The 13879-nt window shown below is 34.3% G+C and overlaps 1 protein-coding gene and 1 long non-coding RNA gene across 6 annotated transcripts; both read left to right on the plus strand.

Annotated features, from left to right (window-relative positions):
- Positions 1 to 1823: 1823 nt before the first annotated feature.
- On the plus strand, positions 1824 to 3638 carry LOC139841955 (uncharacterized). Its single transcript, XM_071832141.1, has one exon. The coding sequence runs from the start codon at positions 1824 to 1826 to the stop codon at positions 3636 to 3638; it is 1815 nt and encodes a 604-aa protein (XP_071688242.1).
- Positions 3639 to 9526: 5888 nt separating this feature from the next.
- LOC139844100 (uncharacterized) lies at positions 9527 to 13477 on the plus strand. Of its 5 annotated transcripts, XR_011757826.1 has the most exons (6): positions 9527 to 11369; positions 11463 to 11559; positions 11938 to 12008; positions 12515 to 12726; positions 12807 to 12921; positions 13132 to 13477. It is a non-coding gene; the product is annotated as an uncharacterized lncRNA (long non-coding RNA). The 5 variants fall into 5 exon arrangements; XR_011757823.1 differs by having other exon boundaries at positions 12515 to 12921; XR_011757825.1 differs by having other exon boundaries at positions 12807 to 13477.
- Positions 13478 to 13879: the final 402 nt, after the last annotated feature.

Genomic DNA, 13879 nt, shown 5'->3' on the forward strand with positions numbered 1-13879 from the left:
TGGACCCAAATGCACTTCCAAGCACCAATCGCGCCCAAATTAACCAATAATCACTAACACAAGTGAGAATGGTCCTAATACGCCAATTAAACCCAATCATAGGTGTTAAACACCTATCTTTCCCATAATGACACTTAAACCCTAATTTGGACCCAAAGGAGTCAACATCGCGCCGTTAGCGAGTTTTGACACCAAAACATATTTAACTCGATTTTATACTTCAACTTAATCCATTTTAAGTTTATAAACCTTATTAGATCGACAATTGGGTCATAATCATCACCAAACCCTAATTTTGACTCTAGTCAAAATTAGTCAACCCAAATTCACCTAAAGTGGTTCCAACACTTCCATAATCACTAAACCTAGTGATTAAACTCAAGATTAAAGCCTAATCAAGGCCAAATCGTCAACCAACCCAAACCCGCCAAGTGACAAGAATAACTAGTCACCATAAATCCATTTCATCATCTAAGAGGGTTTCACAACAAATCAAACTCAAACCCTAACTTGAATATCAAATCTAACAAATGTAATTCGGAGTTTGAACTTACCAATACCACCAAAATGATGCCGTTGACGAGTAGAACAACTTTAAAACCCGAGCTTTGGTGAGAATCCAACTCCTTCTTCTCCAATTCAAGCTCTCTCACTCTAGAACCCTTCCTCTCTCTCTCTAGATATGGATGAGAGTGTTTGTGTGGGTGAGAAATGAGCTCCAATGGAGTTCTAGATCAGTTTTGGTGCCCCTAAACCGACCCTAAATGAAAAGACCAAAGTACCCCTCATTTAAACCTTTTAAAAAATCTGAAAATTGCATCATACGGGATCGAAGCGCCGCTCCATAAGGTGGAGCGCCGCTCCAACCTTCAGGTCAGTTTTCAGTTTCTTGTTTTGGCCATAACTTTTTGACCGTAGCTCCGTTTTCGATGAATCAAATATCGTTGGAAACGTAATAAGATTTTATTTCCAATGGTAAGGCTTTGAAACATCAACTCAAACTTTATTTGGGGTTGAAAAGATACGTACACACCTTGTCACTTCAGACAACGTCCAGTTTCCTTCGACGTTCGAGCAAGCAACACGTACGTGCTTCATACACTTCATACACGCATCGTACACCATAAATACATTATGTACAATAAATATTTGGGTCTTACACCGGTTAATATGCAGGCAAATGTTAATACTACCGCGAGTAGTTCAGTTCAAGAACCGCTCGCTAAAGCGTCTAATGTCAATATCGCTAACACTGATCTGCAACTAAAGGTTGCTGCTAATAAAATGGTTGCGCGAAGAAATTTGCAACAAAACCGCGATGAAACCATTGCCAATGGCAAGAGATTAAGAATTTTGTCTGGAAAAGCGAATTTGAAAGTGGATAAAGTTGTTGGCACTGCTGTTGAGCAAGCTAAAAAATATGCCAAGTATGGTCGCGAATCTCGCATACCGCGTACTTACTTATGGCCGCTGAATGATTCAGGATCACAGGTTGATCGCCTAATGGTTGAACATCGTGATAGCAATAGTGATGATGCAAAGGAACTTGTTGTTTGAAACTATGTTTACAATTTCAAGATTGCGAAAGCACCAAGAGAAGAAAGTGAATTTTCAGATGATTCAGATAGTGCGGAGGAATTTGTAAAAATTCCGCATGTTAAGCGCAGGCGCCCACCAACACCCTTTCCTCGCCATGGGGATGAGGGTGAAACTTCTGATGCTACGCGCAGAGAAAATGCTCAAAATTTCTTAGCGGATGCTTTTAAAAGCATTGCGCCTAAATCAATGCACACAAGTTTGAGCAACCGAATTTTTTACAAGATATGATAGCTAAATTTTGTGCGGAAAATACTGATATCCGCACAAAAAAGGTGACTGAGATTACTACTAATGCAGACAAGTTTATCCAGCATATCTCTGACTACCCGATTGTTACGCCGCCCATTGTGCCGGCAACGCTGGGAATTTACTCGGGTTTAACTGACCCTTTGAATTTTATACAACGTTTTGAAGGAGTTGTAAGCACCTATAATTGGGATGAACCGGTAGCATGCCGGGTATTTCCTATGGTTCTGCAGGGATCAGCAAGGGACTGGTTCAATAGTTTGCAAGGCCGCAATATTATTGGCTTTATCGATCTTCGCGATAAATTTTTATTGCAGTTTCAAAACCTTTTACCTCAGAAAAAGACGTATATCGAATGCCATGACATCAAACAGGGTAACAAGGAAACTTTAAACGCATTACTTACGCGATACATCTATGAATGTCAAAAGATACCAAGTTTGAATGAAGATCAAAAAATCTCTGGATTTTTGCATGCTATTAATCCGCAGCGACATCCAACGCTTGTGCGACGTTTGAGAAGAGATGTTTCGCCAACTTTTGCTAAAGTACAACAAGAAACGTATGATTACATCAGAGGTGAAGAAGATAGCACTATAACCCCTGCATGTGGATGGGGTAAAGATAAAAGTTGGCAGGACGATAATGATTCTTTCCGTGATGGAAATAATGATAATTTTCGCGGTTCGGGATATCCAAGGCGACATGGCGGTGGTAGTTACACGCGCAATGACAGACATCAAGGTCAAAATGATAATCATGGATATAACCGTCGCGATCGCTATACTTCGCGAAAATGGAATAATGAATCTTTCAACACTATCCAAATGTTAACAAAAATGCCTAAAGAAATTCTTTTGCAGGAAAGGGTTGCGAGATCTTTTCCTGATCCTCAATCTTTAGCAGAGAACAGCAGGTGTGATAAATCTAAGTTTTGCAATTTTCATGATGACTATGGTCATGATACTAACCGCTGTAGAGATTTGGCAGAATTAATTGCTGAGGTATTTGAGCAAGATAAATTGGATCATTTAATAACTCAAGGTGCTGCAAGCACTACAAACGCGATTATCCTACCCACAGAGTCTAATGCTCCACAAGTGCCAAATTCTGCTGATCGAAAAGCTCCCCCAGTGAAGAACCTAGGGGTTAAAATGGTGAGTAAGAAAGAGAATCTGCGTGAAATTCAGGTTACTAATGTAGTGGAGGTTCAAGGCGAAATATCAGTGTTCCAAGTGTCTGAACAATTCACGAATTGGCAATGCCCCTCTATTACTTTCCTCCCAATAAGTTTGAGCGCGGATCATGATAAGCCAGTGGTGGTTTCATGCCGCATTACGAATACTGGCATTGTAATTCTGAAGGTACATGTTGACACTGGTAGCAGCGTGGACGTAATGTATGAGCAATGTTTCAACAAATTGCCTGAACATATTAAAGCTTTGCTAAAACCTACTGCGGCTTCATTAGCTGGTTTTTCAGGAGAATCAACTTGGCCTATTGGTCAGTTGGAATTGCAAGTCGAATTAGTAGATGATCACGATGAATCGCTAAAGCGCCAAGCATTGTTAAGCCTTTATGTAATGCGAAATCAGTCAAGGTTTAACATGATTCTTGGGCGCACTGCTTTGAGCATGTTTGGCGCAATACCATCCACGTTGCATGGAATGGTGAAGTTTTCTACTTACAAAGGCATTGGTACGCTGACTTCGGCGGTAATTGAACCACTTTGTGCAATGATTACTGCACGCAAAAGTGTTGGCATTGAAAGACATGCGGTGCTCGCTAAATAATCTAAAAAGTCTGTAATAGAAAAAGATTATTGAGGGTTCAATCATGTTTAATCATGACTAATATGTTGATTTTATTATTGAAATGTTGTTATTCAAAAATTTTATATAAGAAGAAGTGAATTTGTATTTTGGCGATTGTTTCTACATAAAGCAGAAAACACTGCGTGTGGCCACACGCATTGATTTTGCGGAATACAACCGCTAAAATATTATGACACTGAATGAGTTCTTATGCAAAATACAGCTAAGTGTTCGCAAAAAAATTTAACGAGCACGACTTTATCTCGCTAAGTAATGATAAAGCCTACTTATGCAGTAATAATGTGAATATTTTATGAAATATTAACTTTAAGACCAAGTGATGAAACTGCCCACTTGTGTTAAAAGATAAATGTTGCGAAAGGATAAAATTTCCTAAGTATTTGATTTTGCCATACTTAGATGCTTCGCAATGCTAATAAATTACCTAAGGATCGTTTTGGGGGACTTAGAAGATTCATAATGTATAAGATTATACAAATACAGATTGTTTCGCGAAAATACATACATATTATGTGCACAATAATAAAAGTTGAAAATTGCAAAGGACAAGTCTAGATTATGAATATATTGAATAAAGCGCTATACAAATTACATAAGTTGCAACTGCGAAATGTAAGTACTTTTATTAATAATGCGCTATGCGAAGTGCGCGAAAATACAAAAAACGCAATATAAGATTGCGGTTGCTAGTTTACAAATTAAACAAACTATTTTAAAGATCAAGCGCCTTGATATCCTCAAAAGTAACATTTTCCCGCCGGCTAATTTCTTCTAGAGCCGGAATGGTGACCTTTTCAACCTCCTTCTTTGCCCTGGCCAGCGCTTCCTGTGCCTCCCCAGTTGGGCATATTTTCTTGGCAATATCAGCAGGAAGTGGTTGTGAAAGGTCGCCAAGTTGGCAGAGCAGATCATAAAACTCGCAGCGAGTTGCGAGCTTAGCCGCTTGAGCATAGGCTTTAAATTTTTCAGTCACTGGATCCGATTCCATAACTTTATCGCCAAACTAGGGAAGATACTTGACAAGCTGAGAAAACTGCTTCTCTGTGTATTCCACTCTATTTTTGATCGTGGCATTTTCATCTGCAGTTTTCTTCAGCTGAGCTTCAAGCCTTTGAATTTTTCTGCGCTGAGAGGCAACAATTTTGACCTGTTTCTCATAGTGATCAGAGATGTTGTTGAATCGTTCAACATTATCAACGGTTAAACAGATGGCATTGAAGCATTTGTTTATCCGCTGTCTTTCAGCCTCATCGAATGTAAGATCGCGATATTGTCGTTAAACATTTCTAGGCACAAACTTGTAGAGTTTGCGGTAGAGTCTGTTAGCTTGTTCCTCCTCTTCAGCCTCTTTTGCATTTTCTTCACAGTTTGATATTTCGGCGTCGGAGGGGAGGTTTAAATCTTCATCGCCTGGGTTTTCAAAAATCCCTTCAGGGATATCCCCACCAATTTTGTACACCTGCTCTGGCCCCTCCGCAGAATCTGAAAACACAACTAAAAGCGAATAAGAAAATAAAATAAGATAATGAATATGGAAATAATATCAGCACAATATACGCAGTAGTGTAGAATAACGATAACTTACTTGCTTCTTGCTCGGCAATAGAGCGAAGGCATCTTTTGCGGGGAGTGGCAGTCTCCTCCGTTATAGCTTTGCGTTTTCCGCGATCTTCACCACCGGGAATCGTAAAAGTGTTAAGAATAGGTTCTTCAATAACAATGATTTCGCCGTCGCCTTCTTTTGGGCGGCGCGCTGGTTTAATCGCTCGAACATCGGCTGTGGTCATCAGTTGGTCTAAGCTAATTTCTGCAAAATCACGAGTGTATTAGTTATTTCAAATAAAGTATAAAATGAAATGCATATTTGCGCAAAAGAAAGGTATAAGCGATATACCATTGTTCGCTTCATCAATTAAAAGTGCGTCGTAATCACCCCATAACCAATATATGGAAACTCCGCCGATATAAAGCGGCACATTGGAGTATGCTCGTATAATCAACCCTGCATTTTTTATTGACTTGAGAATCTCCTGTTCAAGATCATCCGGGGTAATTTTATCATTCGCGTGGGCGTCCATCTCGGTACACCAGGCTTTCGCGATGTTGTTGTCGACGTGGGCAGTGTTGTTAATAAAGAAAAAAGAACTGCGCCAGTTCCCAATTGAATCTTTATGAGTGGTCATGACGCCAAGGCGACCGCGGAATGAATACCACCCCGCATCATGTGACGTTAGACTGTTGAATGCGCGAAACACGTTAAGCAGTGGTTGCTTATTTAGAGGGTTGCAATACATCTCAAACAGCACAATTTTGTTGGCAGCGTTTGGATGCAATTGAGCAATTGCAACCTTATAATGCTCACATACGCTACGAAAGAAAGGCGTAAGTGGAAGTCGTAAATTGCCGTGAGAAATAGTAGCCTCATACATGGTGATCATATCCTTGGGAGGAGCGTTAGCCCTATCCTCTGTTGTTGGTGCAGTAGGAGAAAATTGCGCTAACAGTGGATAGTGCTGTTTTAGGGTTTCGATATTTGCCGCTGTCATATAAGAGACGAAGGCGTTAGGTTTGTTCGCAGATGATGATGATGATGCCATTTTTCGATTATATGAATGGATCTGGTAATGAATTAGAAAACGGCGAAGTATGAATCGATAAATTGCAAGTGTGAATCGCTAAAAGGTGAGTATGTATTTCGATAAATTGTGCTTAAAAAAATTGATGATGAAAGCGTAAAGTTGTTAATGCGAGTTGTTGTGCTATTTATAATTAAAATTAGTGCGAGGAAGTCGTAAAAGTAATAATTACTTTTTAACGGTCTGAATTACTGCAACGTCGCAACGGTAATTATATAGTCGTTACAGCGTTTTATGATTTTACAGCTTTTCAGAGTTACTGCCGTTATTACGCGTTATCATTGCGAAAATCAACGGTAATAAATAAACGGTGGAAAATTATTAGTACTTGCTACAAGCGTACTTTAAATAGCATATTTTATTTGTTAGAGTTTATCATGATACATTTGCTACGCGAAATGTACCATAATAAACTGGGGGAACTTGATCATATACATAGCATTGTATATGTATGTTTTAATTACTAAAGGCTAAAAACAGAAGTCGCGCGAAGTATACTCAAAAGACTTGACATATCCGCTGAAAGTTAGTCTGCGGATTATGGCGCATTAATAAAAGACTGCGGATTATCTTCGCTAAGTTATCGCGGACAGCAGTTAAATCCGCACACCGCGAATATTTTGAATACTATAAATAGAGAGCTTGGCCTCTCATTTATAGGTTGTTGATTCTCTGCCATTTGCCCAGGCCTTTGTAATTTTCACTTGTGACCTTGCCCAAGAAATATTTACATAGAGTTAAGGTAAATTGTGCTAAGGAACAATCAAGACCGGGTCGGGGTGGTTGATCACTTGATTGAAAAGTGAAAGACGATCATCAGGGCCCAAAATAATCATCAAACATCCCATTCTTCATCTTAATATCATTGCACTCGATCCTTAATTAAGCACCTTTTTAATATAGGATTGATCAGTTTGTACAAAAATATAGTTTTATAAAAATATTATTTTTACATTATAAAATATATAAAAAAATTCTTAAATTATATTATTAATATATAAATTTAATATAAATATAAAACTAATATTACAAAAGTAAATTAAAATAGAAACTAGATATTAATATTAATTAATACAAACCCTAATTAATAAATAATAATATTTATATTAAAACCTAATTATGTAATAAATGCTGCTAGGGTTTTCTGTCAAGTAGAGCTACACGATCGCGTGGTTTGACACCTGTGTTTCTCTGCAATCGCGAAGCTATGCAGGCTCAGATTTTTTGTTAGGCTTGTTTTGGGTTCGGCCCATTTAACAATTAATTATAATTCGAATTGGGCTCGTACTGGGCTTCAAATTAATCCGGCCCAGTTACAGTTTTTAATATATATTTGATTTTTAATTCACAAAAATATATATATATATATATATATATATATATATATATATATATATATATATATATATATATATATATATATATAAAATTAAATACACTTATATTAAAAAAAGTAAAACACTTCTTAATTTTATATATTTTATATAAAATCTTAAAAATATATATTTATTTATTTACTTATTTTTTTATATAATTATAATTTTACAAATATAGATTAAAAATATAGCTTTTTGCGCTCCCCGGCAGCCGCGCCAAAAACTTGATGAGTGTCGCAGGGGTATATAAAATATACTTATAATTTTATTACAAAATATGATACAAGTTTTATTTTATTTACAGATGGGATATACTTAAACATTGCTACAACACTATATGCAGTGTACCTAATCGTAGAGTAGTTTAGCTGTTAGTAAGTTCGGTTCGTTCCACAGGGAGACGGCTTATTTTACACTATATTTTTATAAAACTATATATATACATATATATATATACATATATATATATATATATATATACATATATATATATATATATATACATATATATATATATACATATATATATATATATATATACATATATATATATATATATATATACATATATATATATATATATATACATATATATATATATATATATACATATATATATATATATATATATATATATATATATAACAGTAGTAATATATAAAAGGGGGTTTACCGTTTAATGACCGGTTTGTCGATTTTAAGTCAAGCGTAAAGATAAATAACGATAATTAAAGTGCGTAAAATAAATAACAATATTTAAATGACGATAATTAAAATTGCCATAATTAAAATTTCGATAATCAAAATGACAATAAATAAAATTTAATTAAAAACACGAGGAGATATAAAATAAAATAATTATGCTTATTTAAACTTTCGTAATCATGATGTTTGACGTTTTGATTTTAATTTATTACCCTGGGTTAATTGTCCTTTGTCCTGGATTGTTTGATACGTCTATCTGATTTTTATCCATAATAGTCCATCTGTCATAAATATAAAGTGCGAGTGTCCTCGTCAAATTAGTCCTTATACCCGAAGTCAATTATTCCAACTAACTAGGGGTTTAAACTCTGACGCGGTTTTCAGTTCTGTCAACAATTACACTAGTTATCACTGTATGTAATTCACCCCTGTTTTAATTAGTCCATGATATATTAATTCATCCACTTGATCAGAACGTCACTAATTGATTAATTAAATGACTGTAAAAGACTCCGTATAAACGTCACTAAATAGGACATTCACAACCATTAATAATTGTTCGATTAAATAATTTGAGAATAAGTGTAACAGATTCCAATGAGTTATCACTCTATTAGACAATTACCCTTGTCCATTAATAGTCCATAGTCCAATGTCCACAAGTGTCGGTCTTTTGTCCAAACCCTAATTATGGTCCAAAGTCGAATAACCCCGTCTTAATATTTAGTCCAACATCACGATTACTTCGGCTCAAATAAGCATAATAATAACTTAGTTACGAGACATAATTGAAAAAGGAGAATTTAACTTACAAAGATTATTAATTGCGTAGCGTTACACGAACAGAACTCCGACTTTAAAACCCGTGAATTAACCGTTATATTACCTAATCTAACCTATACTAAAACTAAACTAATATATATATATATATATATATATATATCACTCTATACCTTAAAAGAGGGTTTTTATTAGCTAATAAGTTTTTACAAAACCTCCTTTAAGACCCTTAGATTAACAAAAGACATTAATCTACCCTTTAATTTAATGGTCCATATTCATCCTCTTACATTATTAGCTAATAAATCAAACAACTTTAAACATGTACCTAAAATACCCTTAATTAAGAAAAAACACGGAAGCTTTCGAAAAAATTAGGGGTTTCATTCGACTGCTTCTAATCGGACTACAAATCAAATCAAACACCAACGTGGGATTGAACCAACGTGAACCCTAGAATAATAATTACTCCGTATATCAAATCAGTCGTTACTCAAACCGTATCAAACATGTTCTTCGCTAATTTTCAGCTTTTTTTTGTATGGTTTAAAGGGTATAAAATTGTGTTTGATGAAGGGCGTCGCAAAAAATAAATCAATGATTGATTTATTGTTTAGAGGTAGAAGATGCATATCAATTAGATATGCCATTACCAAATGATGATTTTGTGGTTGATGTTGACATGCCCACCGCCGAAAACAATGTTGTCAAGGTACTACAAACCCTAATTTGTTCTTTCAATTACGTTGATTCGTTCTTTATATTTGCATTAATATTTTTGTATCATTTGGTTAATAATGATTCCATTATCCAAAGGGTTTTGATTTTTCTTAAAAATTGAAGCGTTATGGTTTGATATCGCATTGAATTCTCGATTTTCAGGTACATATATAATCTGTTATATGATTTTCAATACCAAGCACAACATCATATAGTTTCCTGTTTTTTAAAATTTCAAAATAAAGTTGATTTAGTCATAGGGTTGATATCATACAGAGGACATTACATCAAACAGGGGTATCACAAACTTATAGTATTATACATTAGGATTATTAGGATTTTACATATAAATGTGCCACTATTTTGGCTTTGGACTGGACTTCTTTGTTGAACAAATAATCTGTCAAGGTCCTGCATCATATGCTTGATATGTTTAGTTACGGTTTCATTTTGAGTGTTATAATTTTTACTATTTTTGTTAACTCAATAATCGCGAACCATTTATGTTTGTACCTTGGGCCAACTGAGCAGTCGATTGAGAAGGATTCGTGAAAATTAATTGAATTTTAATGAGTTGTATTCTTATGCTAAATTTATTGTGTTTTTAGTGGTGGTACTTAATCCAGACCACCTTAATATTGTGATGGAGGTGAGCTTTTTGAAAAGGATTTGTATTGCTAGAAGATTCAGTGAAGATGAGGTTTGGAAGTGTTCTATGTGATGGATCTATGTTATCGAGGTTTGCTTTATATCGTTAATGATACATATAGTTATTATCTTATAATACTAAAAGCCATCCCGAATTTGGTCGTTTCATGCCTCCCCTACTCACAAGCTGCTTTAAAAATGACATCTCCCCCTCATCAGCCTCTTAATACATGTAATTATATATACATATGATTCTAGGTTTCTACTAAAAAACACCCCCCTCTCTCCCTCTGCTCATAGAATTCATGTTTATTGTAGTATTTCTTCCGTCCCTTTCTTCCTTTGTCGCTTATGCTATTCAAATTGAACGCGAGGTTTGGTTTTGTTCTTAATTTCATTTATCATTGTATGTTCCTCAGTATTTATTTGTGTTGTTAGTGAACATGGTATGGCCAAAACTTAAATGTGTTTGCAACTATTTGCCCATTGAAATTAAATTTTTTAACTTGATTATTAATTCGTAATATGAAATTTGGCCTAAAGAGTACAATCTAGCATACAAATTCCCTTTGTTGATGATATTTCATATAAATGTATGTCAATTTTAACTTTGTTGAATTTATTTACTTTTATTTATTTACTTTATAATATTTAAATCATACATTTTTATTGTGTTAAGGCAGTAGATAATATAGATACATGATACACATGCTAATGTGTAGTGATAAAAAAGGTACACTAAGAACAAAAGGTATGATATTGTCATGTTGGTCAAAAGATATGTATCATCTTGGACGGATTCAAGGTTCCCTAATAAACATAAGGTAATCTTCTTATATTCAATTTCTTTTTTTCTTTTTTTTGTTAAATTTAATACTGCAAGTAAGATCGTGTTGCTACGACTTTTGAATTGATAGATCAGACTTGCATGGAGCAGACTTGGAGCCACAGTGGAAGATCCTATGGAAGAAATTGTACATTCAAAGTCCATTCATGAGGCAATCTGATTACAAGGTCAGTTTCGGATGTAGTGTAATAATTAAGGTAGCGAATTCAGTGGGGCGAGTCATGGGTAGTTTTTTGGTATGGGTTGGGTGTGGTTGAAATAATTCAAACCACTTTTGGTCCAATTTTCATAATTATAGATAAGTATGTTAAAATGTTTAACAAAATCTACTGTGTTCATTATAGTTTAATGATTTTACCAATTTGTTTTGAGTTATAGCTGGACTATTTGTCTATGTGTAATTATAAAACCAATTCGTTTTAACCCATTGGAGATGTAATATAGCATGAATTGACCCATTCAAAGGCATATTGGGTTGAAGGTGCCCACTCTACTTCTTTACAATAGCTATTATACATGACCAGTGCTAAATCTTATATTGTTAGCTTGAATAACTTTGAGATGATATTGGACTTGACGATGTGCAGAGAAAATGTAAACATTCTTGTGAAGAAAGGTATGGCAATCAAATATTACAAACTATATTATATAGCACTTTCCTAGGGAGTATTTTAATTTCAAGCAAATTTTTATTGACGTCTATAAGAAAATATAGTTTTTGGAAACTCATACATAGTACATACTTATACAATTTTGATTTACTTGACTACGTGATATTGTTCAATTTTAACTTCTTATGTACTTTACACATACGTTTTTTACAATTTTTTCAATTTAATATTAGTAAATATGAACTGTTGATTACTATTATCATATACGATATACGAACCATTGATTACTGTTACTGTCAAATTTAAGTTTACTTTATTTTGAAGAAGATATGTTTTTTTTTTTTTTTTTTTTTTTTTTTATATTTTTACACATTTGAACATTTGTAATGCTATATTTGTTAAGAAAACAAGAGAAAAACTTAAGCAACTTGAGGCGAGTCTTTTCTGTTATATGCTTTATTTGTTTGCTCTCCTACATATTTCCTTATGGGTGCTACCTTACTTGCATCAGATATCGAAAGATGAGGAAAGACAAAATCAATAGAAAACAGAAAGACTGAGAGTTAGGATTCACCCTCATGTATTACCCCAAGCACTTTTGGTTTCTTTGAGTAACTTTGGCAATCTTAGATACTATGAAGGTGACATACACGCTTTCGATATCATTACCTTTGTGCTTTGGATATTCGTTGCAATGCTATCAAGGAGCTCCATCCATCTCAGGTCCGCTTTTTTCCAATGGATATATGTAATAATACATTATTAACTCATTTGACCTCTTAAATTTAATCTGTCTTTGCTAGAGGTGACATTGGAACATGTTAAAAGGTCACAAGGGCTTTTTAATTCTTTCTACATGTTAACGACTTTGAAGAACACGATATGTACAAGTTTAGTATTTACTTTTTTAGGCTCCAGGTGACACTTAATGGCATTTGGTACTTTCAGTTTATTGATTCATGCAGTCAGACATAAATTTTGACATGATTCATCAATTTAGCATTAAGATGTACAATTATTTATAGTAATTGGTACCCCAGACCCATTAGACAACCAGACCATATTACCCCTACGATTTGGGTTCGATGTACTATCTTGCGTTGATGATAAATGCTCTTTTACTTGCAGCCTGCAGATGTGACGAGATGTACAAAAAATTCCAAGATGACTCCTCATGACAAATAAATGTTCTATTCCGCACTGAGTGAGATTCAGCAACCTCACAATAAGTTAATGCAAGATGTATATGTTGATAATTCTCTGGTACTTTATATATACAAATATAGAGGTGACAAAATGAGTGGGTTAAGAACAATGGTTAGAATGGGCGAGCTTGGACTAAAGCGTTATTTAAATTTATTAACGACTGTAAAATGCAAAAGTATGATTACAATTACAAGAATTATTAATTAATACAGAACAATTGTGATCCTAAAAGGATGGTTTTTTAATGTGTTTGACAAATACACGCCTTTAAGCCACTTTGAACTATTTGATCTATAGTACTTATAGTTATGTACTTATGTTACCTTAACCTATATGTATGTAAGCGATTGCCATCTTTTTATTACTCTGTAATAAAAAAGACACTTATTGTTCCATGAATGGATTTTTTTTATTGGAAGTTATCATAATTTTGTGGCAATGTTATATTTATCATTCAAATCAAAATTTAATTTGATTTTTAAACATATGCTTAAATTATCTTAATAAATCGGATTTAAATATAATTATGGTCTATATTGTCATTTTTATTCAATTTTATTTACGGAATTTCAAACGAATTTAGCTTAAAATATCCCTCAACTAGGTATATGGATCGGGCGATGACGTATCGATATCTATATCCATTTAGTTTTTGTTCATCCATATCATG

This window comes from Rutidosis leptorrhynchoides, chromosome 4, assembly GCF_046630445.1.
Source record: "Rutidosis leptorrhynchoides isolate AG116_Rl617_1_P2 chromosome 4, CSIRO_AGI_Rlap_v1, whole genome shotgun sequence".
Taxonomy (NCBI): domain Eukaryota; kingdom Viridiplantae; phylum Streptophyta; class Magnoliopsida; order Asterales; family Asteraceae; genus Rutidosis; species Rutidosis leptorrhynchoides.

Bases quoted from the DNA above. Each gene is read 5' to 3' on its own strand.
- LOC139841955 (XM_071832141.1), top strand. From the start codon at position 1,824: ATGATAGCTAAATTTTGTGCGGAAAATACTGATATCCGCACAAAAAAG.